Here is a 27921-nt window from a genome sequence, read left to right on the forward strand (position 1 = left end):
GCCAGGTGCCCCATATATTGTTTTTAATTTGTACTTTGATAATTACAGTGAAGTTAAACATCTTTTCATGGGTTTATTGGCCATTCATATACTTTTTTGGTGAACTAGTTCTGTATATCCTTTATTCACTTTTCTACTGGATTGTATGCTTTTTTTCCTTTTGATTTTGGGAAATTTTTTGGGTATTAATCTTTTGATGGTTTTGTTTATATGAATACCATCTAGTTTTTGGCTTTTGTGTTGCATCTTTTTAAACTTACGTTGTTACAGAATTAACAAATTTTAATGCAGTCAAATCTAACAATATTTTCCCACATGGTTTGTGCTTTTTGGATCCTATTTAAGAAATTCCTCCTTATTTTGATATCACACAGATATATTTCCTGAAAAATATTTCGAGGCCTTTAATCCATCTGGGATTTATTTTTGGATATGGTTTGAAGTAGAAATCTAATTTTATTTTTTTCCTATTGGAAAAAATTTTTTCAGCACCATTTCTTGAAGAGTTCATCCTTCCCCTACTGATTTGTAATGCCCACTGTTATAAACCACCTTCTCACGGAACCAGTCTTCATTTCAGCTTCATAACCTTTGCTTATGTTCCTTCTACTGGGGATGCTTTTCTCTCGTTCTTTAGATAGCAGCTCAAGTGTCATCCCTCTCATATCTAGGTTATGTCTACATGTATGTCAGGCCCGGTGACTCCGTGACTCCAAAGAGTCTGGAAAGGCTGAGACAGGTAGGAGTGAGGCCAGTTGCTTCCAAGCTGTTGCCAAGGCGGCTGTTAGGAAGGCCGCCTAGAGGAGGAGCACCCTGAGTCCCAGTGACGGAATCCGGTCGGCGCCCGCGTCGCCAAGGAGTGCGTCACCACGTGCGGTCGGCCGGGGGCGGGGCCAGGTCTGAATCACGTGGCTTGGTTGCCTACGCGCTGCTGGGCCGTGGGAAGATGGCGGACGGAAAGGGAGACGCCGCCGTCGCCGCCGGGGCCGGGGCTGAGGCTCCGGCGGGAACGGGAGCCGGAGACGGAACCGAGACTGAGTCCATGGCTCGGGGTCATCGCCCTACATCTCCGGCGCCGGGAGCCCCGGGACTGCGACCGTGTCTGTGGCAGCTGGAAACAGAGCTGAGGGAGCAGGAGGTGTCGGAGGTCTCATCTTTGAACTACTGCCGGAGCTTCTGCCAGGTGAGGGGCTGACTGGCTGGCTGAGGGCGGCGGGATGGGGAGGCCAGGGGAAGAGGCCCCCGGATCCGTTGCCGCAGCCGGGGCCGGACTGAAAGGCGCCACCTTCGTGTCTCGCCGCGCCCCCGGGCCGGGAAGGCCCAGCTTGGGAAGCTCGACCGCTGGCCCCCCTTCACCACTGCCCGACTTTGGCCACCGCCAGGGCGGGTTGCGCTGGGCCAGACTGAGAGCCCGGAGGGCGCCGGCGGCTCCCTGGAAGGGCCGTGCCCTGTCGCGGTTGCCTGTCCCCCTGCCGGGTGGTTGGAGCGCCATTGCCTCCTGAGAGATTGATTGCTCGTTCCTGCTGGGAGATCCTTTTTTGAGTGCATTTCTCCAAACTGGAAAACCTGGATTTTCCTGAATAATCCGGAGATATGTGTTGGGGCCAGAGACTTATCTTTGGAGTCAACGTCATGTGGGCCCCTAAAAGGTCTGACAGTTGGCTTTGAAAGGCGTCTAGGGCTTTCTCATTAGGGATTGTGGAGCCCATTGGTGGTGGTTGTTTTTTTTTTCCTTATTTTATTTTATATTTATTTATTTATTTATTTTTTCTTTGAGGCGGGTAAGGGGGAGATTGTTAAGCTGTTCTTTCGCCTCTTCTGTATTCCTTTGAGGATTGTGCTACCAGGAATGAGGCTATGGAGCCTTGTAGTGGTTATTACGGTCTTTGGGTAGAAGAGGATTGAGAAAGATGTGGAGTGTGGTCTCTTTTGGCAGTGGTATGACCATTTCTGTGCTGTAGTGGGTCCTAACCCGTGGTTACATATTTATTGGTATGTTTAGTTTGGTCTCCATGGCCACTTCGAGATTTTTCTCTATAAATTTAAAGATAATGCCATTATTACTTCTACTGTTTGTTCTACCAAGTTTCAGGGCAACCCTCTGCTCCTCACCTGGTGTATCTTAGAAAATGCAAAATAATAGTAGTATGTTGGTACTTGGACTCTTGATGAGTAGTTGAGTGTGCTAAATAAATTGCAGTGTTCCAAAGGTGTAATTTTAGGGGACAGTTTGCTCTGTTGGTCCAATGGAAAATAAAAAGTAGACTTGCTTGATTGCTTTTCTTCATCCACTCTGCTGAGCTAGAGTTATCTCACCTCTTCAAATGGAATTTTGTCCTTGCTAATACATTGTATCATTATAGTTTTTATGTATACACTCTGCAGCATTTCCCTGCACTAGGAAGTGTGGAGGTGTAATTGTTCTTTGCTTCTTCCCTAGTAATGAACCTTCCTACTTTACTACACACATTTATTCTACAAACTTTTACTGACTGCATTGGATGGTGTCAGGCACTTTACCAAGTGCTGAGGAAATGAGTAAGACAGCACTTACCCTGATGAGCTTACAGTTGGGAGGAGGTGATAGAAATAACAGTATTTCCAAAAAACAGTTTTGGTAATGATGGAAAAGGAGGTGTTGTAGAGACAGTTGAGAGGGGAAAGCCATCCTGGGACATCCTGATGGGAACGACAGTTAACTAGTAAAAATAAAAAGTTTAACTATGGGTTGTAGTTACAAACTTAGAAGTAACTGGGAGAGGCCACTTTAGATAGGGTGGTCCAGGGAGCCCCTATGTCTGAAAGGATAAAAATGAGTCATGGGAATGTTGGGGGAGGGGAGGAGAGCGGAGCATTTCAGCGCCAAAAGGTAGAGATGAGAAGGAAAGTTGAAGCTTTGGGAGAATGGGGAGCCAATTGGACAAGGAGGAGGAGTGAGGAGGAGGACAGGAGAAGAAATGTGGGTTTGGGGGAAGCCTTCTTAGCTTGTGTTGTTATCTTAGAAAGATAACAAGAATGGATGTAACTAGTCAAATTGAAGCTTGTCAGAGGATACCATATATATATATATTTTTGTTTGTTTATGCCTGGTGCTTTCAGCTTTCATCTCATTTTAACAATGTTTTAATATCTTGAGTCTTGGGGACACCTGGAAATGTAAGGGCACAGAAGAATTTAAGAAGGAAAGTACTTTTATAATTTTTTTCTATGAGTTTTCCTTTTGGCCTAAAATTTTTCCCAAAATATTTTTTTGGACTAATAAATGAAATAAGAAAGAAGTTCCTATGATGACGATATGTTATAATAGGAAGCACATTGGATTGAGAGCTAGTTGGGTCCTAATTGTGACTCTACCACTTACTAGCTAATAACCTTGGGCAAACCGTGCCTGTGGAATTTATTTTGTTTTCTGGCCTTTATCTCCTTATAATGCTTTATACAAACAGTAGAATAGAAAGTTTATATACAACTCTTCACAATATTTGTCACAATATTTTTGTCACTTTTTTTTTCAATAGCCCAGATAAAGTCAATTCAGGGTGTCCTTGTTCATAATTTTATGATGAAGGAGGAACAATATCACCATTCAAATTTGGTTGAATAGCTCGTGGTTTCACATTTGAAAGGCAGAATAAGATTTATTCATCCACTCACTGTGGTGTGCCTGACATCGCACTAAGTGCTAGCCATAGGAACATGCCCTCTAGGAGCACTTAATATGTAAAGATAGGTAGCTTGGCTTGTGCTCTCTGGGATACTTAACTACCACAAAAGTATTTTCATCAGGTATTTAGTTTTTTGGGGTTTTTAAAAGATTTTATTTATTTATTTATTTAAGAGAGAGAGCACAAGCAGGTGGCAGGGCAGAGGCAGAGGGAGAAACAGACTCCCCTCTGAGCAGGGAGCCGATTAGGGGCTTGATCCCCGAACCCTAGGATCATGACTTGAGCCAAAGGCAGATGCTTAACTAACTGAGCCACCCAGGTGCCCCATCAGGTATTTAGTTTAGAAGTGTTCCAGAGACTTAGATTGTACCAAGTAGATCCCTCCTGCAACAGGCTGGGACCATATTCTCTCTAGCTCTTGCAGTATGGCTCTATCTTTGGAATTGCACCAACTCAAGAAATAAACCAACATATGAAAGGATAGAGAGCTTGTCTCATTCTGGGCATGTTTTCAATTTTCAGAAGTTTGTGAAGATGATAAAAATGAAACTTCAGAAGTAATAGTTACTAAGAAAATGATACTTAGATGAACTTGTATTCAGTGAACATTTGTATTCAATGACAGTGGGATATGGCTTTTCCCTCCTTTCCCTTAATTCCTTTTCTGAAAACATTGTCTTCCAAATGGTGTGGATAAGATTAACTCCAGAAAACAAGTCTTTGTTTTGTTGAAAAATTGCTAATATCCTCTCAAGTTTCTGCTGTATTTTGGGCATCATGATTCCTAAAGTTTTACAACTGGTAGTTTCTTTGTAATACATATTTTGAAGGTTTTTTAAGTAACATTAACAAACTTGAAATTATTGGATGAATGATTATACTTTGAGAATACCAGACAAAGTAGTTTTATGAGTAAACCTTATTTATATGAAACAGTTCTAGGTTCTAGTCTAATAGTGACTTTATAGATTTTTAAATGTTAAAATAAGTAATTACAGCATATATTTAAGTTTCTCCTAGGTCAGTGACTGAGTACAAAGGGTCTAAGTCAGATAGGCATACTGGCTTCACCATTTAAGCTAGAGATGTGACCTTGGTATGTTCCTTTCTTTAACTCTTAGTTTTCTCATTGGCAAGTAGAATAATAATAGTACTTGTTATCCATGTAAATGTATTGTTGTATGGACTAAATAAGATAATCTGTAAAAAAAACAATGTTTCCGGAATTGTCGAGTTGCCCAGATTTCTTAACTTGAGAATAAAAAGTCTTCACCACTTTACCCCCAGTTTACTTATCAGCTCTTAACCAAGCCAGTCCCATCACCATAATCCTACTCTTATTTAGGGGTACTGTACTTGGGGTTCTTGGACCAAAATGTGATCTCAGTTACTCCTGTGATTAAAATTTTGCCTGTGAATTTCCAAGTGCATTATTTTGGGAAAGGTGATCTTAATTTTCATTTGATTCTTCAAGATCCAAGGCCTGTCTTAGGCTTTCAGTAAATATTTACCAACTGCTTGATCTCCAAAAGGATAGAATTGCTACTTTTACAAGATCTCAGGTCATTAAGCATTCTGTCTTTCCCTTTCACTGTGCTGTTCTGTCCTTTTCTCTCATTTTCTGTAGGGCAAATTTTCCTTGTTTAGGGCCCAGTGCAAATACTACCTCCCCTGTGAAGCTTTCTCTGATTTCACTAGATAAATTTCCTCTTAGATGTTTGTGTTCTTTTGACACTTTGTACATACCTATGCTTTTAACTCTTGCTTTTCTTGCTGTCACTGTCTTAGTTTAGGCTTCATAATGTCAGTGGAGCAATGTTTTCACTAATTCTCTTGCTTTCTGACTGGCTTCATCTACAGTCCATTTTGGTATTCTTTCTAAATTGTAAATATAGTCTCATTAGGCACTATATTCCCTAAAATTCTTAAATAGTTTCTTTTTAAAAAAATTTTTATTTATTTATTTGACAGAGAGAGACACAGCGAGAGAGGGAACACAAGCAGGGGGAGTGGGAGAGGGAGAAGTGGGCTCCCGTGGAGCAGGGAGCCCGATGCGGGGCTCAATCCTAGGACCCTGGGATCATGACCCGAGCCGAAGGCAGACGCTCAACGACTGAGCCACCGAGGTGCCCCTTAAATAGTTTCTTACTCCAAAGACGAGATAAAATTCTGACTTACTAGCCTAGCCTGGCAGACAAAGCCTTTTAGAATCTGGACACTGCCTCCCCCCTTTACCAGCTCCCAGCTCCCACCTTTCCAGCTTCTTTTTTTGGCAGGGCGGGGGTGGGGGGGAGTCTACCTTCACTACAGTATCCATCTCTCAGTTGGCCTAATTAACCTCAAGGTCCTCCCTTCCCCATCTGCCTATTTATCTTTTAAGAACAGGTTCAGATATTAAGTCTTTCAGAAGTGTTTTCTTTTTTTCAGCAGACAGAATGAGGTGATTCTTTCACTTAATGTACATCTTTTATGTAGGTGTGGTACCTGAACAGTTGTTTCTGTTTTTTGTCTGTTATTGACTAGTAAACCAACCTGAGCAGGGGTCTTCTTTAGTCTTTTTTGTATACTTGGTACCTAGCAATTAATACAGTGCCTGGCATAAAACTAATTTGTTGAATGAATTATATGTAGAACTTCATGATATACCCAAGAGGTGAGTACTTCAAAAAGAACACTTGATGTAAAATCTGGTATGTTAAAAAGCAACTTTATCATAAGAAATTACTGTAAAGGAACAGGAGAGGACACTTGGCTCATTTCTTGGAAACATAACTTGTCAACTTAGCCTACATTCATATAATAATGTACACATTTACATCGGCGGAACGAGGAATAATGTTGTTGGAGGGAGAAAATTGGAGGCATTATAGTATTGAGGAAGAGTTAGCAACCTAGTAAGATAACAGTTTGAAGATGTTGAGCTGGAGAGGAATCAGTCTTCCTAACTCCTTGAGATTGGTGGTCATGAAAACTCTTGAGCTCTTGCTCTTTATTTTAAAGGATTTTTAATACTTTACCTTTTCTTTTTGTGCTGCCTTCTCTTGGGACATGTCTAGAGACTAGATGACAGGTAGTTATAATGGCAGAAGCTAGCATTGCACTGCATTATGACCAAAATGTAATTATAAATGTGACTTGTGAAGCAGTGAGAACTTTGGATGTTGTCATGTACTTGGTACCACCTAGTCTCTTTTATAGTAGTGATTCCTGTGTCTACCTGTGGATCATGCTCTTCTGAACAATGTTAGTAAAAAGTCTAATACAAAGCACCGTTTATTTCAAGCCTGCAAAGGCATTGGTAAACTGAAGTGTGCTTTGTTTTCACTTAGTTCTAGACACCTGTCACCTCTCCCAGAGGCCTTCCTTGACTATCTTATCTTAACGCTTCCCCATCTTCCAACTCCTTAACACTGCTTTCTGTTTCTTTAAATCACCAGCTACTATCTGATGTCTATGACAAATATGTCTGTCTGTCTGTCTCTGCATCTGGAATGTAAGCATCATGAGGGTGTTGATTGTCTTGTTTACCCAGTGCCTAGAATTGTCCCTGACACTTACTGGGTATTCAATCAAGATTTGTTGATCTTTTTTTTTTTTTTAAAGATTTTGTTTATTTATTCGACAGAGAGAGACATAGCGAGAGAGGGAACACAAGCAGGGGGAGAGGGAGAGGGAGAAGCAGGCTTCCCCGCCGTGCAGGGAACCCGATGTGGGGCTCGATCTGGGATCACGACCCAAGCTGAAGGCAGACGTTTAACGACTGAGCCACGCAGACGCCCCAAGATTTGTTGATCTTTTATCTCCTCCCTTCCTTAAATCCCTGACTAGACTTCTTGAGAGTACCAAGTCTTACCTGTCTTTATTAAGAAATAGGGACATGTTTTGGTTAGCCAGTTTATGTTGCTTCCCAGTAGGGATCCGGTCTTATTCTTTGTTATCTTGATTACTAAAGAGTAGAAATTAGGGCGCCTGGGTGGCTCAGATGGTTAAGCGTCTGCCTTCGGCTCAGGTCATGATCCGGGGGTCCTGGGATCAAGTTCGAGTCCTGCGTCAGGCTCCCTGCTCAGCGGGGAACCTGCTTCTCCCTCTGCCTCTCTCTCTGTCTCTCATGAATAAGTAAATAAAATCTTTGAAAGAGTAGAAATTAATTTTATTTATGCTTTTTAAGAATTTCCCATGGTTGGGCGCCTGGGTGGCTCAGTTGGTTAAGCGACTGCCTTCGGCTCAGGTCATGATCCCGGAGTCCTGGGATCGAGTCCCACATCTGGCTCCCGGCTCAGCGGGGAGCCTACTTCTCCCTCTGACCCTATCCCCTCTCATGCTGTTTCTCTCTCTCAAATAAATAAATAAATAAAATCTTTAAAAAAAAAAAAAAAGAATTTCCCATGGTTATCTATATTCCACAAATATTTAAAGTAAAGCCCCCCCCCCTTTTTTTTTTAACAGGGTTTGCTTAGCCAGATTGAAACATTTATTTTGGATATGATTGACATCAAACTGGAAAACTTGTACATAGATAAGGGATTGGGCAAGATGGTATAAAAAGATCCCTCAAGCTCTCATTGCTCACTAAAGCCAGTTATAAGCCATTATGTGAAAAATTAGAGGGACTATTTATTTACTTATCAATCTTTTATGTGCCAAGCACTCAGGTAGATGGTGTTATTTTCTTTCTTTCTTTTTTTTTTTAAAGATTTTATTTATTTATTTGACAGAGTTAGAGCAGGAACACAAGCGGGGGAGTGGGAGAGGGAGAAGCAGGCCTCCTGCCGAGCAGGGAGCCTGATGCGGGGCTCGATCCCAGGACCCTGGGATCATGACCTGAGCCGAAGGCAGACGCTTAACGACTGAGCCACCCAGGCGCCCCTAGATGGTGTTATTTTCATTTTACAGATAGAAAACTGAGACTCAGGGAAATAAAGTAACTTTCCCAGGGTCACACAGTTAGTAAGCTGTGGCAGTCTTCAGACTCCTAAGTCCATGCTCTTTTTCCTATATCAGCATTTCCTAAACTGTGTTTTGTTCCATGAGTTCTGTGTATTAGTAAGTACTTCTTGAAGTAAGGATTGTATGTTCATGTAAGTTGGGATAAATGTTTTCTAATGTGTCATCTTATATATGTTAGGATGCACTGTGAGTCTCCTAGAGAGCATTAAGTGTTGTGCAGCACTTGCCAAACTTAACCGGTCCAGAACATTTAACATTTTGCCGTGTTCTAAACCTGGTATCACCCCCTATCATATGTTTTTCTTTCATTATAGCAAAGTAAATCACTGGGGAAGAGTGGATTGCTTTATGTCTGCATACCACTGAATTTTGATTCCCCAGTTTCAGCCTAAAACATGACTATGAGCTTTTTATGAAAAAATTTCCCTTCAAAGTTTTTGCAGGTTTTGAATTATACTTACTGTCCCATATGAAAAATATTTCCATGTATTGTAATTTTTTGGAAATTGAGATTGAATTCTATTTCAGACCTTTTTTTTTTTCTTAAAGATTTTATTTATTTATTTTGACAGAGAGAGAGAGAGAGACAGCAAGAGAGGAAACACAAGTGGGGGGGTGGGAAAGGGAGAAGCAGGCTTCCTGCAGAGCAGGGAGCCCGATGCGGGGCTCAATCCCAGGACCCTGGGATCATGACCTGAGCTGAAGGCAGACGCTTAATGACTGAGCCACCCAGGCGCCCCTATTTCAGACATATCTTGAGTTCAGGGTTATTCATTTAGTTTTACCTGTATTTCTGCAACATAGCTAGCTGGAGAACTACAAATGTGTTTGTCTATTTCTTCTCATTTTTGTGCTATGTTTGAATTCTTTAATATGTTTTTTTTAATGCCTTGCTTGTCCTTTTTGGGGGGGATCTATTAGGTTATTGTGCTGACATTTGATTGCATAGTATTTTTACTCCCAAGGAAATAGCCTAAGCGTGTAACATTAGCCAGCACAATAATGCTTTATTAATACGGACACACGTAGGAATTATTACGTGTATGATAGATATGATAGAATGAATGGCCTAGTTTTGAAATTGCATTTTTATGATATATGGTTGTATAAAATAGGCATATTTTTAATTGTGCTTTCATTTTCTTTAGTTTGCTTTTTTTTTTTTTTTAAAGATTTTATTTATTTATTTGAGACAGAGAGAATGAGATACAGAGAGCATGAGAGGGAGGAGGGTCAGAGGGAGAAGCAGACTCCCTGCCGAGCAGGGAGCCCGATGCGGGACTCGATCCAGGGACTCCAGGATCATGACCTGAGCCGAAGGCAGTCGCCCAACCAACTGAGCCACCCAGGCGCCCAGTCTTTAGTTTGCTTTTTAAATATGTATGCTTAAAATACATAAGGTATCTTAAAGTAATAAAACTCAATATGGGGGCCACTAGGTGGCTCAGTTGGTTAAGCATCTGCCTTCGGCTCAGGTCATGATCTCAAGGTCCTGGGATCAAGCCCTGCAGCAGGCTTCTCCCTCTCCCTCTGCTCCTCCCCCCCCATCCCCCACCCCTGCTCGTGCCTGCACACTCTCTCTCTTCCTCTCTCAAGTAAATAAATTCTAAAATCTTTTAAAAAGCCTAAATATTTACATTAAAAATTTTTTGTGATTCTTATATGTGCTCATTCTAAAAGCTTAAGACAGGATGTATAAATGAAGAAAGTGAAACCACTATGTAATCTCACTGGTGTTTCAGTCTGATTTTTGGAAAAATATGTATACAGTATGTGTGTATATATAAGTATTAAAATTAAAAAAATTTTGAGTATAGTTGACAGCATTACTTTAGTTTCAGGTGTACAAAATAGTGATTCAAATTCTCTATATGTTATGCTATGCTCACAAGTGTAGCTACCATCTGTCACCATACATGTTATTACAGTGTCATTGAGTATATTCCCTATGCTGTCTTTTATTCCCATGACTTATCCATTCTATAACCAAAAGCCTGTATCTCCCACTCCCCTTCACCCTTTATTTCCATTGTCCTACTTCCTCTTCCCTCTGGCAACCATCTGTTTGTTCTCTGTATTTATAGGTCTGATTCTCCTTTTTGTTTATTCATTTGTTTTTTAGAATCCACATGAGAGTGAAATCCTGTGTTATTTGTCTTTCTCAGTCTGCCCTATTTCACTTAATACCATACCCTCTAGATCCAACCATGTTGTCACAAATGGCAAGATCTTACCCTTTTTTATGGCTGTGTAATACTCCATTATATGTATGTATATGCATTTGTCTGTTGATGGACACTTAAGTTGTTTCCATATCTTGGTTATTGTAAATAATGCTGTAGTAAGCATAGGGGCGTATTTATCTTTTTGAGTTAGTGCTTTTGTTTTCCCTGGGAAAATACCCGGAAGTGGAATTATTGGGTCATACCTACTTCTATTTTTATTCCCCCCTATCCCATTTTTACTTTTTGAGGAGCTTCCATACTGTTTTCCATAGTGTGGAAAAAAATTTGCTATACCAGTTTACATTACCACATGTACAAGGGTTCCTTTTTCCCCCACATCCTAACCAGCACTTGTCATTTCTTGTCTTTTTGATTCTAGCCATTCTGATAGACGTAAGGTGGGTATCCTTGCGGCTTTGATTTGCATTTCCCTGATAATTAGAGCTGTTGAGCAATTTTTCGTGTGTCTGTTGACCATTTGTGTGTTTTCTTTGGAGAAATGTCTGTTTAGGTCCCCTACCCATTTTTTAATTGGATTATTTGCTTTTTTGGTGTTCCGTTGTATAAGTTCTTTTTTTTTTTTTTTTTTTTTAGATTTTATTTATTTGACAGACACAGCGAGAGAGGGAACACAAGCAGGGGGAGTGGGAGAGAGAGAAGCAGGCTTCCCGCTGAGCAGGGAGCCCGATGCGGGGCTCAATCCCAGGACCCTGGGATCATGACCTGAGCCGAAGGCAGACGCTTAACGACTGAGCCACCCAGGCGCCCCTAATAAGTTCTTTATATATTTGGGATATTAACCCCTTAGCGGATATATCATTTGCAAATATCTTGTCCATTCAGTAGGTTGTCTTTTTGTTTTGTTGATTGTTTCCTTTGTGGTGCAAAAGGATGTAGTCCCAGGAGTTGATTTTTGCTTTTGTTTCCCTTGCGTTAGAGATATATCTAGAAAAATGTTAGTAGGGCTGATGTTAGAGAAATTAATACCTGTATTCTTTTCTAGGTTTTTATTATTTCAGGCCTCACATTCATTCATTCATTTATTTATTTTTATTTTTATTTATTTTTTTATTTTTTTTAAAGATTTTATTTATTTATATGACAGAGAGAGACAGCGAGAACAGGAACACAAGCAGGGGGAGTGGGAGAGGGAGAAGCAGGCTTCCCGCGGAGCAGGGAGCCCGATGTGGGACTCGATCCCAGGACCCTGGGATCATGACCTGAGCCGAAGGCAGATGCTTAACGACTGAGCCACCCAGGCGCCCTCATTTATTTATTTTTAAAGATTTTATTTATTTATTTGACAGAGAGAGAGACAAGTGAGAGAGGGAACACAAGCAGGGGGAGCGGGAGAGGGAGAAGCAGGCCTCCCGCGGAGCAGGGAGCCCGATGTGGGGCTCGATCCCAGGACCCTGGGATCATGACCTGAGCCGAAGGCAGCCGCTTCACCAACTGAGCCACCCAGGCACCCCTCAGGCCTCACATTTAGGTCCATTTTGAGTTTATTTTTGTGTATGGTGTTAGAGAGTGGTCCATTTTCATTCTTTTACATGTAGCTGTCCAGTTTTCCCAGCACCATTTATTGAAGAGACTGTCTTTTCCCTATTGTATATTCTTGCCCCCATCATCATAGGTTAATTGACCACATAAGCGTGGCTTTATTTCTGGGCTCTTTTTTCTGTTCCGTTGATCTATATGCCTGTATTTGTGCCAGTATCATACTGTTTTGATTACTACAGCTTTGTAGTATATCTTGAAATCTGGAATTAATGCTATCTCCAGCTTTGTTTTTCTTTCTCAAGATTGCTTAAAGATTGGAATTTTTTTTTTTAAGATTTTATTTATTTATTTGAGAGAGAGAGAATGAGAGAGAGCAAGTACATGAGAGGGGGGAGGGTCAGAGGGAGAAGCAGACTCCCTGCCGAGCAGGGAGCCCGATGCGGGACTCGATCCCGGGACTCCAGGATCATGACCTGAGCCGAAGGCAGTCGCTTAACCAACTGAGCCACCCAGGCGCCCAAAGATTGGAATCTTTAATTGTCCAAGCAATTCATAAATACATTCTAATTGTTAAAAAAAAATTAGAACAATGTAAAAGAAGAGAGTAAAGGTTGAAAACTGTCACACCCTTATACTTCAGTACTATGTTTTTCTAGGTTAATAGTTTTCTTAGGTTAACAGTTTGGGAATGTATACTTACAGAATTTTTCTATATATGTACATATTTTTAGAAAAATAGTGTTGAGCTTGTATATTAACACAATATATTACAGACATCTTTCTTGTGGAATACACACATTTACTATTTTAGAAAAAACTGCATAGTGTTCCATTGAAAACTACCTTGATTTTAAATTCTGCAGGTAGCAAAGCCTTCAACACTTTTTTAAGAATAAAATTAATTATTTTTTTAAGATTTTTATTTATTTGAGAGACAAAACACAAGTGGGGGGAGGGGCAGAGGGAGAAGCAAGCACCCTGCTGAGCAGAGGGAGCCTGATGTGGGGGCTCAATCCCAGGACCCTGGGATCATGACCTGACCCAAAGGCAGCCGCTTAACTGACTGAGCCACCCAAGCACCCCCTTTAACACTCTTTTTTTTTTTTGACAGAGAGGGAGGGAACACAAGCAGGGGGAGTGGGAGAGGGAGAAGCAGGCTTCCCGCTGAGCAGAGAGCCCCATGTGTGGCTAGATCCTAGGACCCCGGGATCACGACCCCAGCCTAAGCCAGATGCTTAAGGACTGAGCCACCCAGGTGCCCCTCAACACTCTTTTAACTGAAAAAAAAAAAAAATCAAGTATAAAAGCATGCTCAAAATATATAATGTTACAGGAAGGCTTAAGGAAAAAAGTAAAAGCCCTCTTCTGCCCCCTCAGTCCTTCCAGTCATTCCCCAGAAGAGTTAAATCTCTTGTGTATTCTTAAAAACTCAAATCTGCAGTTTAGGTTTTAATTTAATATATTGAGAACAATTTTCTGCATCAACACATGTTGAGCATGTATCATAATTAAGCCATTGTGTTCTTTATTGTTATCATAAATAAGGTTGCATTGAACATCCTTAAACATTAAGCAGTGGTTATTAATACCTATAGCATAAAGTCTTGGAAATGAAATTATTGTATTAAAGAGAATATTTATTTTAAATTTTGCTGGATACTGGCCTACAAGAAGTTGCATATGTACTCCTATCAGTAGTGTTTGGGAGTCCCTGTTTGACTATATCCTTGCTAACTCTGGTGTTACTAAACTTTTTAATATTGGCCAGTCTGATAGTGGCAAATAATTGCTCTTATACCATTTTACTAATTTTCATTTTAACAGCATTTGCATGCTTTTTCACATGTATTAGATATTTGAATTTTTTTCCTTTTGAGGTTTGTCTTTACTTTTTTTTTTTACATACCTGTATTTTAAAATGTTACTAGTTGAAAGTCATTAAAATGTGATTGTCTAATCATTGAGTGTGATCATGTAATCTTAAGATTCCATGCTGCTTTGAGGTTCTCAAGACACATAGTTGCAGCCTAACCTGAAGCCATTGGAATATATGATACAAATTAGTGATTGATTGTTGCTGTGAGAAATGTCCGTGTACTCATTTCCAGCAAACATATATTGATGTTTTATATACCAGTGTTACTAGACTCTAGGAAGACTAAGTCATAGCTGAATAACTGGAAAGACCCTAATGCTTTCCATTAGCTAACTTTTTCTTGTATTGTTAATTTGATAAGTTTTCAAATAATGTGCCATTGAGTGGATGTATGACCTTGGGCCAAATCAGTTTGTTTTGGGGGCTTCAAATTGCTGCTTAAATGAGATAATCTCACTACATCAAAAACTAATGATGTATTGTATGGTGACTAACATAACATAATAAAATAAAATTTTAAAAAAAAGGAGAAAAGAAAAAAATGAGATAATCTTTAAGGTTTGATTCTCCTTCAAAATTATATAATTCTGTTGAAAAACATTTGCTAAGGACTGTTTTCTAAGTCGTCTCCAAACATTTGTTTATCCTTATTGAAATAAATAAATAATAAATGTTTTATTTATGCAGTACCTATGTTATAAGCAGTCACAGAAAAATATAAAAGTGATGAAATTTTTGGGGCGCTTGGGTGGCTCATTCGGTTAAGCGTGTGCCTTCGGCTCAGGTCATGATACCAGGGTCCTGGGACTGAGCCCTGCATCAGACTTCATGCTCAGCGGGGAGTCTGCTTCTCACTCAGCCCCTCACCCCTCTCCTGCTCTCTCTCAAATCTTTAAAAAAAAAAAAAAAGTGATGAAGTTTTTGAAAATCATTTAAAGTGTTAATACTATATTTCTGCCCCCAGTGGGTTATTACTTATCCCTCTAGTATATATGCCCACACAGTGGAAACCACTCTACTAATTTGAACTGAAGTTATTTGTTTACATTAGTTATGTTCATTATCCTTATTTGGCTTTTTCCTTCAGAGTGAAATCTTTATTTCAGTGTTTAAGGGACTTGCTAAATGAAAATATTAAATCTAGAACAAAATTATCCCATAAAGATCTAACAGTAAGTGTGGATACATCAGATTTGGTCAGTCTTATGTTTTATTGTCTTATGAAATGGATAGCATATTCAGTAGAAAGTAGATTTGAAGTTAGGCGATTTCACTCTAAATCCTCATTCTAGGGGCGTCTGGGTGGCTCAGTCCGTTGAGCGTCTGCCTTTGGCTCAGGTCATGATCCCAGCGTCCTGGGATTGAGCTCCCTCCTCTGCGGGGGGACCTGCTTCTCCCTCTCCCTCTGCCTGCTGCTCTCCCTGTTTGTGCTCTCTCTCTGTCAAATAAATAAATAAAATACTAAAAAAATAAATCCTCATTCTAACATTCTTGTGACCTTAAACATTGCCTTGGATCTTTTTCTTGTTATAAAATTTAGGGGTAATGGAAAGTTCCCCGATAGGTGGTTGTGAATATCAAGTGGGACAGTATAACACTACCGTTAGCATAGGTTTTGGTAGCAGATAGGTACCCAGTGTGTTAATTTCTTTATTTCCTTTCCATCCTGAATAATGGTTTTTTTTTTTTTAAGATTTTATTTATTTATTTGAGAGAGAGAGTGAGAAAGAGAGTGAGCACGAGAGGGGGGAGCGGGAGAGGGAGAAGCAGACTCCCTGCTGAGCAGGGAGCCCGATGCGGGACTCGATCCCGGGACTCCCGGAACATGACCCGAGCTGAAGGCAGTCGCCCAACCAACTGAGCCACCCAGGCGCCCATCCTGAATAATGTTTTAAAGAAGTATTTCATGGGGCGCCTGGGTGGCTCAGTTGGTTAAGTGACTGCCTTCAGCTCAGGTCATGATCGTGGAGTCCCGGGATCGAGTCCCGCACCTGGCTCCCTGCTCAGCAGGGAGTCTGCTTCTCCCTCTGACCCTCCTCCCTCTCCTGCTCTCTGTCTCTCATTCTCTCTCTCGCAAATAAATAAAATCTTTAAAAAAAAATTAAAAAAAAAATTTTCATGGAGGGCAGCTTTCCACCATTTTCCTGTTGATGTACAGCTCATTGAAAAAAAAAAGTTTCCTAGATGTTTATAGAGCATTTGCAGTATGGGTTTAGATTCAGAGAGCCTGTGATGAGCTTTGTAGACTAGAAGTGTAATTTACAGTAAATTTTTTTTTATGTTGAAACAATATGGATCCATATATAGTGGATATAATGAGTTTGACCTGTTGTAACTAACAGATCATTCTATATACAATTTTTTTGATTCATTTGATTATTGGTTTTAACTTGGTTTATTGTTTGGCATTTAAATGATGTATTTCATTTTATTGAAATCCCTACATATCAAAAGTGATTTGAATTTGTAACACATTGGGTTTGAGTCCCTGGGTAAAAGGTGGTCATGTTTTCATAATCATATGTTTGAGGGAAGAACTTTAGAAGTTACCTTGTTCACTCTCTTTGCAGCTTAAAACTTTTAAGGGGGAAAAGATGTAGGCTGAAGATCAAAATATAATATCAGTAAAATTCTGAACATTGACATATTTATTTACCACCAAACAAAATTCATGGCTAGTGCATCATTAATCTGATGTGAACACCCACCTACAAAATAGGATCTAACCATTTCCTTTTAAAAATTCCCAGAAGTGCAGTTTGGTCAACATTATGCTGCTCTCCTTTATAGGATTTGAATGAAGCAGTGAGAATCTGGAACCAAATAAGTTGAATTTGTTTTATTTATTTATTTATTTTTATTTATTTAGAACTTTTTAAAAAGATTTTATTTATTTGAGAGAGAGAGAATGCATAAACGGGGGGAGGGGCAGAGGGAGAAGGAGAAGCAGACTCCCTGCGGAGCAGGGAACCTGACATGGGGCTCAATCCCAGAATCCCAGGATCATGACCTGAGCTGAAGGCAGACACTTCACCTACACTGAGCCACTCAGGCACCCCCGAATTTTAGTATACAGTTGTATTTTACTCTCATCAAAGATACGTATCTGAAAAACTGTCTTAATCAAACTTCAAAAATAAGTTAGCAAATCCTTTAATAATAGTACAAAGCATCAAAAGCAAGTAATTACAGAATACCTGCTATATACTACTCAGTATGCTGGGTTCTGGTCTACAATGATGAAAAAACAGATGTGTGTGGTTCTTGCCTTCCTACTTTATTGTCTAGTGGAGAAGATAAACATTAAACAATTTTTATGTTATCTTTGCTTATTGATACAATAGAGCCGTAGTCAGTGTTTGATTATTTATCCACCTTCAAATTAGTTTGTCCTTAGGTAAGAGGAGCGTAAGTGAAACAATTCCATGCTTAATGATTGCGTAATAATTTTGAGATCTAACATAAATGGTTTTGAATAAACATTATTGTTCTTTTCCAATTGGTATAGATTATAAAGAAATGATTTTCCATGCCACTTTTCTATAGTCAGCTTCATTGGTCTTGGTTGCCAAACTAAAAAATTGGAAGCAAGTATACAGTTAAGAAGGGAAGCCTTACTAATTTAAGGGAGAGTAGGAATGCTAGAAATCTTTCATATTTTAGGTTTGGAAATGCCAAAAAATAAGTACCCTTTGAACGTTCCCAAACCATAAGACATTTGAGTCCAGGAGATTATTACAAAGAATTGGAAAGCTTTTGTTTATGTACCTAAGGCATTTGTACCACATTATTTATAGGGGTTATTTGGAGGTGGGGAATTGGGAGTGGAACTAGGTGGAATACAAGTGTGGTTTTTCACCTCTTTATTGCATACGAAATTTTAAAGTGGTAGGATTGCAGGTGGATTTTACTCTTTTGTTGTATTTCAGTATTTTTTCAAATAAAATTTAAACAGATGATAAGGTAGTGCTATATATATTAGTATGAAAGGATATCCAAGATATAAAGCAGTGATGTATAGAAAAAGTTTTGAAAGAATTACTAAAGTGTTATGTGTTGCATGAATTAGTGGGAGATTCACTTTGTTTCTTGTATTTTTTTTTTAAATTTTTTTTATTTTTTATTCGAGAGAGAGAGAGAGAATGAGAGACAGCATGAGAGGGAGGAGGGTCAGAGAGAGAAGCAGACTCCCTGCCGAGCAGGGAGCCCGATGCGGGACTCGATCCCGGGACTCCAGGATCATGACCTGAGCCGAAGGCAGTCGCTTAACCAACTGAGCCACCCAGGCGTCCTGTTTCTTGTATTTTTATATGGTTTGTACTTATCCTGTTACCCTTTTATTTTTATTTTATTTAAAAAAATATTTTATTTATTTTTTTAAAGATTTTATTTTATTTGAGAGAGAGAGAATGAGAGACAGAGAGCATGAGAGGGAGGAGGGTCAGAGGGAGAAGCAGACTCCCCGCTGAGCAGGGAGCCCGATGCGGGACTCGATCCCGGGACTCCAGGATCATGACCTGAGCCGAAGGCAGTCGCTTAACCAACTGAGCCACCCAGGCGCCCCAAAATATTTTATTTTTAAGTAATCTCTACACCCAGCATGGGGCTCAAACTTACAACCCCAAGATCAGGAGTTGTATTCTCAACTGATTGAGCCAGCCAGGTGCCCCACCTGTTAACCCTTTTAATTTTCTTTTTTTTTTTAATTAAAAAAAAATTTTTTTTTTAAAGATTTTATTTATTTATTTGAGGCAGAGAGAATGAGAGAGAGAGCGAGCACATGAGAGGGGGGAAGGTCAGAGGGAGAAGCGGGCTCCCTGCCGAGCAGGGAGCCCGATGCGGGACTTGATCCAGGGACTCCAGGATCATGACCTGAGCCGAAGGCAGTCGCTCAACCAACTGAGCCACCCAGGCGCCCTTAATTTTCATTTTATCAGCTGTTGTTTCAGTACTTGTCTTTGCTTCTCTCCCTCCTCTCTGTTTCCCTAGCCCTTGAGTCTTTTTCTCCTTTTACTCCTTTACTTTGAGTCTGAAGGAATACCCTTTGATAGCTTTCTGAGATCTCTCCTGTCTCTTGTTTGTGTTAGGCTTGGTGTAAGAATCTAGGGTGAAAACCAGTTTTGCTCAGAACTTTGAAGCATGTGTTAAAAGTCAAATACCTCCAACATACAAAGCAGTAGAGAGTGTATAAAATGAACATGACCTAAGAAATTAAATGATGAAGCTACCTATGTACCCTTTCACAGATTCTTTTATCTCCCACCACCACCCTGATTTTGGTATTTAATCATTCTCCTGCATCTCTTTACTTAGCATTTGTGCATTTTAATACAGTCTGTAGTATTTTATGTATTTTTCAGCTTTACTTAAATGCTGTACTATATGTATTCTTCAGAAGCTTTTTAAGTTCAGCATAATGGAAAAATAAATTCAACATAATGTTTCTAAGATTTATCTGTATTGGTATGTGTAGCTTTGGCACATTCGTTGTTCAGTGGCGTGTAGTGTCTTACTATGTAAATATATTATAATTCATTTGTCCATTCTTTTATTAATGGATTTAGAGGCATTTATTTACATTAACTGTTGAGGTGGACATCTTTCCAATATATCTTGATACATGGGTATAAAAATCTCTTCAGGGTATATGCTTAAAGTGGAGTTTCTGGGTTCATATATAGGCCTGCCTTCAACTGTAATAAATACTGCCAAGTTATTCTCCGAAGTATCTGTAGCAGTTTATGCCAGTTACCAGTGTATGAAAGTTAACATTGCCCCACATTCTTGCCAATACTCAGTGTAGTTAAATTTTAGCCATTCGCGTGGGTGGACTGCGGTATCTCATTGTGGTTTTAATTTTTTTTCCTGTTTACTTGTAAGGAGTTACCCGTTTAGTTATATTTATTGCTATTCATATTTCCTCTTCTGTGAATTGCTTTTGATTATTTTTTAGTTGGGTTATTTGCCATTGTATTTAAGATTTTATTTTTAAGTAATCTCCACACCCAACATGGGGCTTGAACTCAGAACACCAAGATCAAGATTTGCATGCTCTACTGACTGAGCCAACCAGGCGCCCCTTATTTGTCTTTTTCTTTACCTTTTTTTTTTTTAAGATTTTATTTATTTTTTTGTGAGAGAGAGAGCGCACACAAGTGCAGGGAGGGGGAGGGACAAGCAGAGCGCGGAGACCAATGTAGGGCTTAGTTTCACGACTCTGAGAATCATGACCTAAGCCGAAATCAAGAGTTGGCCACTTAACCACCTGAGCCACCGAGGCTCCCTGACTTTTTCTTTCTTTTTTTTTTTTTTACCCCAACTTCTTCTTTACAGTTTTTATGAAATTATGTATGTTAGACATAAATCTTTGGCTGGTCATATACCTTAGGGTTATCTTCTCTCCAGTTTATTGTTTCATTTTTTATATTTATGCACCGAAGTTTTCTATTTTTTGCAGTAAAAATTATAAATCTGACAGTTGAAAAATAAAATTTATTTAAATTCCTTTTATGATTTTGTGTACTTTTGGCCCATATGTCTTCATTTTATTTTTGGTGCACCTAGTTGGTTTAGTCAATTAAATGTCCCACTCTTGATCTCAGCTTAGGTCTTGATCTCGGGGTCGTGAGTTCAAGCCCCACATTGGGTGTGGATCTCTACGCTCAATGTGGGGCTCGAACTTACAACCCTGAGATCAAGAGTCACACATTCCACCGACTGAGCCAGCCAGGCGCCCTGTGGCCCTTATGTTTTTTAAAAACAGTGTTGTTCGGGGTACCTGGGTGGCTCAGCCATTAAGCGTCTGCCTTCGGCTCAGGTCATGATCCCAGGGTCCTGGGATCGAGCCCCACATTGGGCTCCCTGCTCAGCGGGAAGCCTGCTTCTCCCTTCCCCCCTCACCCTGCTTGTGTTCCCTCTCTCGCTGTCTCTCTGTGAAATAAATAAAATCTTTAAAAAAAACCAGCGTTGTTGAATTATAATTGACATACAATAAACTGCTCGTAGTTAAAATGTTCAATTTGATAAGCTTTGGCATATCCAAACACCCATGAAATCATCACCATAATCAAGATAATGAGTATATCCATCACCCCTAGAAGTTCCTTCTCACTCCATTGCATTTCCTCTTTCCCTACCATCTTGCCACCATCACTCAACTATTGATCTGCTTTCTGTCTCTATAGGTTAGATTGCATCTTTAAGAATTTTATATAAATAAAACTCTGCAGTGTCTTTGGTTTCTTTCACTTAGTATAATTATTTTGAAATTCAAGTTTATATTACTAGTTAATATGTTTTCTTGCTGGGTATTGTATGGTTCTGTCATGATTTGCTCATTCACCTGTTGATAGACATTTGGCTTATTTCTAGTTTTTGGCTATTACAAATAAAGTAGCTGTGAACATTTATGTATGAGTCTTTGTGTGGACAAATGCTTTCTCTTGGGTAAATACCTAGGTGGAATGGCTGGATCACATGACAGGTTTTTCAGAGTAGTTATATCATTTTACCTTCCCACCAACAATGTGTGAGAGTTCTAGTTTTCCACCTCCTGATCAACACTTGGTGTGGCCACTCTTTTTCATTTTAGCCATTCTAGAATTAGTGGTAGCTCTTTGTGGTTCTAATTTACATTTCCCTAATGACATTTTTATTTTATTTAAAGATTTATTTATTCTTTGAGAGAGCATGGGGCAGGGGCCGGGCAGAGAGAGAGGGAGATGCTTAACTAACCATCCAGGCCCTCTTTTTTTTTTTTTTTAAGATTTATTTATTTATTTTTGAGAGAGAGAGAGAGAGAGATAACCCATGCGTGGATGTGTGAGTGGGGAGAGGAGCAGAGCGAGAGGGAATGAGAGAGAGAGAATCTTCAGCAGACTCCCCATTGAGTGTGGAGCCTAACATGGCTTGATCTCGTGACCTTGAGATCATGACCTGAGCTGAAGTCAAAGAGTTGGATGCTTAACTGATTGGGCCACCCAGGTGCCCCACTAATGACTTACTATGTTGAGTACTTTTTCATGTGCTTATTTGCCATCCTTATATCTTTTTTGGTGACATATCTTTGCCCATTAAAAAAATGGATTGTTTGTTTTCTTATTGTTGAGGTTTGAGAGAGGTGTGTGTGGGGTCTGTTTCTGGACATAAACCCTTCATCAGATGTGTGTATGTGTTTGTTGGGTTTTTTTTTGTTTGTTTGTTTTAGATGGCAAAGAGTGGGCAGAATGGGGATGGTGATTTGTATCACTTCTAAGTTATATACATTCTGACTCTGGTTCACTTGGGACTTTGGAGGGAACACCCTTGGCCATGACACAGATTTCATTGTGGTGATGTGGCCAACAGGGAAAGCCTGAGGTGCTGTGTACCTGCTTATAGGGAGCAAATCACAAGGATAAACTGAGGTGGGTGTCACACATTTTGGACAGAAGTGTTGGTGAACTCATGTTAGATACTGTCAGGAACTACTAGGAAATACTGGGTAAGACAGGAAAGAAAAGTCCTACATAACTAGGTGGGCACACGAGCAGCCAAGCCATGGTTAATTTCTATTAAGTTGATCCCTTCTATAACACAGAGTTGATGGGTCAAGGGAAAAAATGGAATCGAATATATTCTTTGCAAAAATACTCTCCTAGGCTGTGGCTTTTCTTTTTATTCTCTTAACAGTATCTCTTGGAGAACACAAGTTCTTAATTTTGATGAAGTTCTGTCTATCAACTTTCTCTTTTATGAATTATGTTTTTCATGTTATATATAAGAAATCTGCCTTTCTCAAGACTACAAAGATTTTCTTCTGTTCTTTTCCAGAACTTTGTTTGAGGTTTTACATTTAGATCTATGATCCATTTGGAGCTAATTTTTGTGTATTGTATGAGGCGTGGATTGAAGTTTTTTGTGTTTTTAAAATGAATAGCTCAATGTTCCATATCTTTTGTTGAAAAGACTGCTCTCTCATTGAATTAAGAAATTGTCTTTGCACCTTGTTGAAAATCAATTAGCCATATGTATGTAGGTGTATTTCTGGATTCTCTTCTGTTCACTGATCTATTTGTCTACCCTGATGCCATTATCCTACTCTTGTGTTGCTTTTTTGAACAGAAAATATAACATGAAAGCAGTATTGCACATAGAGATAGGAAGTAGGATGGTGGTTGCCAGGGGACTGAAGGGAGGGAGTAATAGGGAGTTATTGTTTAATAGGTTCAGTTTCAGTTTTGCAAGGTGAAAAGAATTCTATGGATGGATGTTGGTAATGGTAGCACAACAACATAAATACACATCATGCCACAGAGCTGTACTTTTAAAAATGGTTAAGATGATAAATTTTGTTAGGTCTTTTTCTTTTTTTACTGTAATCTTTTATTAAAAGCTGTATTGTACAATGTCTGGGGCAAAATGAATACTCAGTTTCAGTTGACTGATTTTAAAGTAATCAAGACCCAGAGAGGTTAGCTGGCAAATGATGAGGGTAAGAGGTTTGAATGCACAGCCACAGGGCATATTATTTCACTATTTTACACAGCTACGTCTGAATTGTAATACTTTTCACCAGTGTGATAAAGCTTGGATTTTAAAATCTCCAAACTTAAAAAGTATTCTAGATCAATCCTTTTATTAATAATAATGCACTAAAGCAGAAATGGGGGATGTTTGAATTTATCCTCTCCTTCTCACCATCTTCCTGTTGCATGCTCACCCACTTATGTTTCTTGAAAGTGGCTAATCGAAAATCTCAAGACATAAAGTTGACTCTTTTTTGGGGTGCTTTTTAAATTGTAGTGAAGTGTGCATAATATAAAATTTACCATTTTAAGCATTTTTAAGTATACATTCACTGGTGTTAAGTATATTCCATTGATGTGACACCATCACCACCATTCATATCCAGAACATTTTCATCTTCCCAAACCAAAACTCTGAACCGTTAGACACTAATTCCCCATTCCTCCCTCTATCCAGCCTCTAACAACCATACTTCTTTCTGTCTCTAAGAATTTGACTGTGGTACTGCATATGAGTGGAAACAGACATTATTTGTCTCTTTGTGATTTGCTAATTTTACTTAGCATAATGTCTTCAAGATTCATCCATGTTGTAGCATGTGTCAAATTTCCTTTTTTTTTCTTTTTAAGATTTTATTTATTTATTTATTTATTTGTCAGAGAGAGAGAGAGAGAGCACAAGCAGGGGGAGTGGCAGGCAGAGCAGGCAGAGGGAGAAGCAGGCTCCCTGCTAGGCAAAGAGCCCAATGTGGGACTCGATCCCAGGACCCTGGGATCATGGCTTGAGCCCAAGGCAGACGCTTAAGCAACTGAGCCACGCAGGCATCCCTCAAATTTCCTTTTTTAAAGAAGATTTATCTTAGAGAGAGAGAGTGGGGGTAGGAACAGAAGCAGAGGGAGAGAGAAACTCAAGCAGATTCTGCCCTGAGTGCAGACAGAGCCCAACGCGGGGCTCAGTCTCACAACCCTGAGATCATAACCTGAGCCGAAACCAAGAGTCAGAAACTTAACCGACTGAGCCACCCAGGTGTCCCAAGTTTCCTTTCATTTTTAAGGCTGAATAATATTCCATTGTATGTTCATACTACGATTTGTTGATGGATTCTTGGGTTGCTTCCACCTTTTGGCTATTGTAAATAGTGCTGTGATGAACATGGGTATGAATACCTCATCACGTGCCTGCTTTTGATTGTTTTGGATATATATCCAAAAGTGGATACTGGATCATATGGTAGTTGTTTTAATTTTTGGAGGAACAACCATGACGTTTTCCACAGTGGCTGCACCATTTGACATTCCCACCAGCAACACACAGGCGTTCCACGTTCTCCATTTCCTTGCCAGTGCTTGTTATTTTCTGTTTTTGGTTTGTTTTGTTGTTTGATAATAGGCATCCTAATGGGTATGAAGTGGTTATCTCATTGTGATTTTGATTTGCATTTTTTTTTAAGATTTTATTTATTTATTCAGAGAGAGAGCACAAGTGTGGGGGAAGGACAGAGGGAGAGGGAGAAAGAGCATCTCAAGGAGACTCAGCACTGAGAGCATGGAGCTGATTCAGGGCTCGATCTCATGACCCTGAGATCATGACCTGAGCCAAAACCGAGAGTTGGGACGCTTAACCGACTGAGCTGCCCAGGTGTCCCTGATTTGCATTTCTTCTTCTAATTTGTTTTTAAAGATTTTAAAATTTATTTTAGCAAGAGAGAGTGTGAGTGAGCATGAGCAGGAGGAGGGGCAGGGGGAGAGAGAGAGAGACAATCTGAAGCAGACTGCCCTGTTGAGTGTGAAGCCCAATGCAGGGCTTGATCTCATGACCCATGAGATCATGACCTGAGCTGAAATCATGAGTCAGGCACTCAGCTGACTGAGCCACCCAGGTGTGCCACCCCCAATTTGCATTTCTTAATTAGTGATGTTAAACATGTTTTTATGTGCTTTTTGGCCATTTGTGTATCTTCTTTGGAGAAATGCCTATTCAAATCCTTTGCCCATTTTTAGTTGGGTTGTTTGATTTTTTATTGTTGAATTTTAAGGCTTCTTTATATATCTTGGATATCAATCCCTTAACAAATATATGACGTGCAAATATTTTCTCCTGTTCTTTGGATTGCCTTTTTAGCATGTTGATAGTGTCCTTTGGTGTATAAAAGTTTTAAATTTTGATATAATCCAATTTGTGTTTTACTTTTGTCACCCATGCTTTGATATCTTACTCAAGAAATCATTGTCAAGGGACGCCTGGGTGGCTCAGTCGGTTAAGCGTCTGCCTTCGGCTCAGGTCATGATCCCAGGGTCCTGGGATCGAGTCCCGCATCGGGCTCCCTGTTCCGCGGGGAGCCTGCTTCTCCCTCTGCCTCTGTCTCTCTCTGTGTCTCTCATGAATAAATAAATAAAATCTTTAAAAAAAAAAAAAAGAAATCATTGTCAAATCCAAGGTCATGAAGCTTTTCCCCTGTTTTCTTCTAAGAGTTTTTAGCTCTTACATCTGTATTGAGTTAATTTTTGTATATGGTCTAGGGTAAGAGTCTAATTAATTCTTTTGTATATGGGTACCTAGTTTTCTCAACACTGTTTATTGAGAAGACTGTCCTTTCTCTCATTGAGTGGTATTGACACCCTTGTGGAAACTCACCGTACATGTAAGGATTTATTTCTGGGCTCTCTGTTCCATTGGTCTGTATGTTTGTCTTCATGCCAGTATACACTGCTTTGATTAATGTGGCTTTGTAGTAAATTTTGAAATCAGGAAATGTGAGATCTATAACTTTGTTCTTCTTTTCAAGATTGTTTTGGCAATTCAGGGTTCCTTGAGATTCCATAACAATTTTGGGATAGATTTTTCTATTTCTGCAAAAAAAAAAAAGTGATTGAGATTTTGATAGGGATTGCATTGAATCTGTAGATTGCTTTGGGTAGTATTGGCATCTTAACAATAGTAAGTCTTCCAGTCTGTGAACATTTCCATGTCATGTCTTTCCATTTATTTGTGTCTTCTTTCATTTCTTCCAGCAGTTTTGTAGTTTTCAGTGTGCGAGTCTCTTTGGTTAAGTTTATTCCTAACTGTATTTTTGATGTTACTATAAATGGAATAGTACTTCCTTTTCAGATTATTCATTGTTAGTGTATAAAAATCAGCTGATTTTTGTGTGTTGATTTTGTATCCTGCAAGTTTGCTGAATTTGTTTATTCTCATTGTTTATTTTTAATGTGGAATCTTTATCATTTTCTGCATATACAATCATGTTATTTGCAAGCAGTGGTACTTCTACTTTCTCTCAAATTTGGGTGCCTTTTATTTCTTTTTCTTGCCTAATTGCTCTCACTAGGACTTCCAGTACTGCGTTGAATAGAAGTGATGAAAGTGGGCATTTTTTTTTTAAAGATTTTATTTATTTGTCAGAGAGAGAGCACAAGCAGGGGGAGCGGCAGGCAGAGGGAGAAGTAGGCTCCCCACTGAGCAAGGAGCCCAATGTGGGACTCAATCCCAGGACCCTGGGATCATGACCTGAGCTGAACGCAGATGCTTAACCGACTGAGCCATCCAGGCCATCCCTTTTTTCCCCGATCTTAAAGGAAAAGCTTTCAGTCTCACCATTGAGTAAAATGATAGCTGTGGTTTTCATCTAAGGATCTATATTATGTTGAGATAGTTTTCTTGTCTTCCTTGTTTGTTGACTGTTTTTTATCTTGAAAAGTTGTTGAATTTTTCAAATGTCCTTTCTGCATTAATTGAAGTGATCTTGTGTGGGTTTTTCCCTTTATTCTGTTAATGTAGTTTACATTGATTGATTTTCATGCACTGAACCATCCCTGCATTCTAGGAATAAATCCCACTTTGTCATGGTATCTAATCTATTTTAATATGCCATTGATATTCGTTTACTAGTATTTTGTTGATTTTTTTAAAATCAGTGCTTCTAAGGGATATTGCTGTGTAGTTTTCTTGTAGTCTTTTTCTGGCTTTGGTATCAGAATAATGCTGGCTTCATAGAATGAATTAGAGAGTGTTTCTTCCTCTTTGATTTTTTTTGGAAGATTAAAGTTAACTTTTGGAGCTGTCCTCATCCAAGCTCTCTTCCTTACTGTTATTGATAACTCAGATGAAGATACCTTATAGATGCTATGGTAATTTTTAAGATGATCTCATAAAAGAAATATATGAAAATTTTACTCAACTTCACCAGTAAGGATTGTAAGTT

At 39.4% G+C, this 27921-nt stretch overlaps 1 protein-coding gene across 1 annotated transcript in view; it reads left to right on the plus strand.

Moving 5' to 3' along the window:
* Positions 1-938: 938 nt before the first annotated feature.
* RLF (RLF zinc finger) overlaps positions 939-27921 on the plus strand; it is an 87214-nt gene continuing 60231 nt past the window's right edge. Inside the window, exon 1 of the mRNA XM_021684231.1 lies at positions 939-1183. Within this exon, the coding sequence (XP_021539906.1) occupies positions 947-1183 (237 nt within the window). The 5' untranslated portion in view covers positions 939-946. The remainder of the gene's footprint in view (positions 1184-27921) is intronic.

This window comes from Neomonachus schauinslandi, chromosome 4 (genome assembly GCF_002201575.2).
Source record: "Neomonachus schauinslandi chromosome 4, ASM220157v2, whole genome shotgun sequence".
NCBI lineage: Eukaryota > Metazoa > Chordata > Mammalia > Carnivora > Phocidae > Neomonachus > Neomonachus schauinslandi.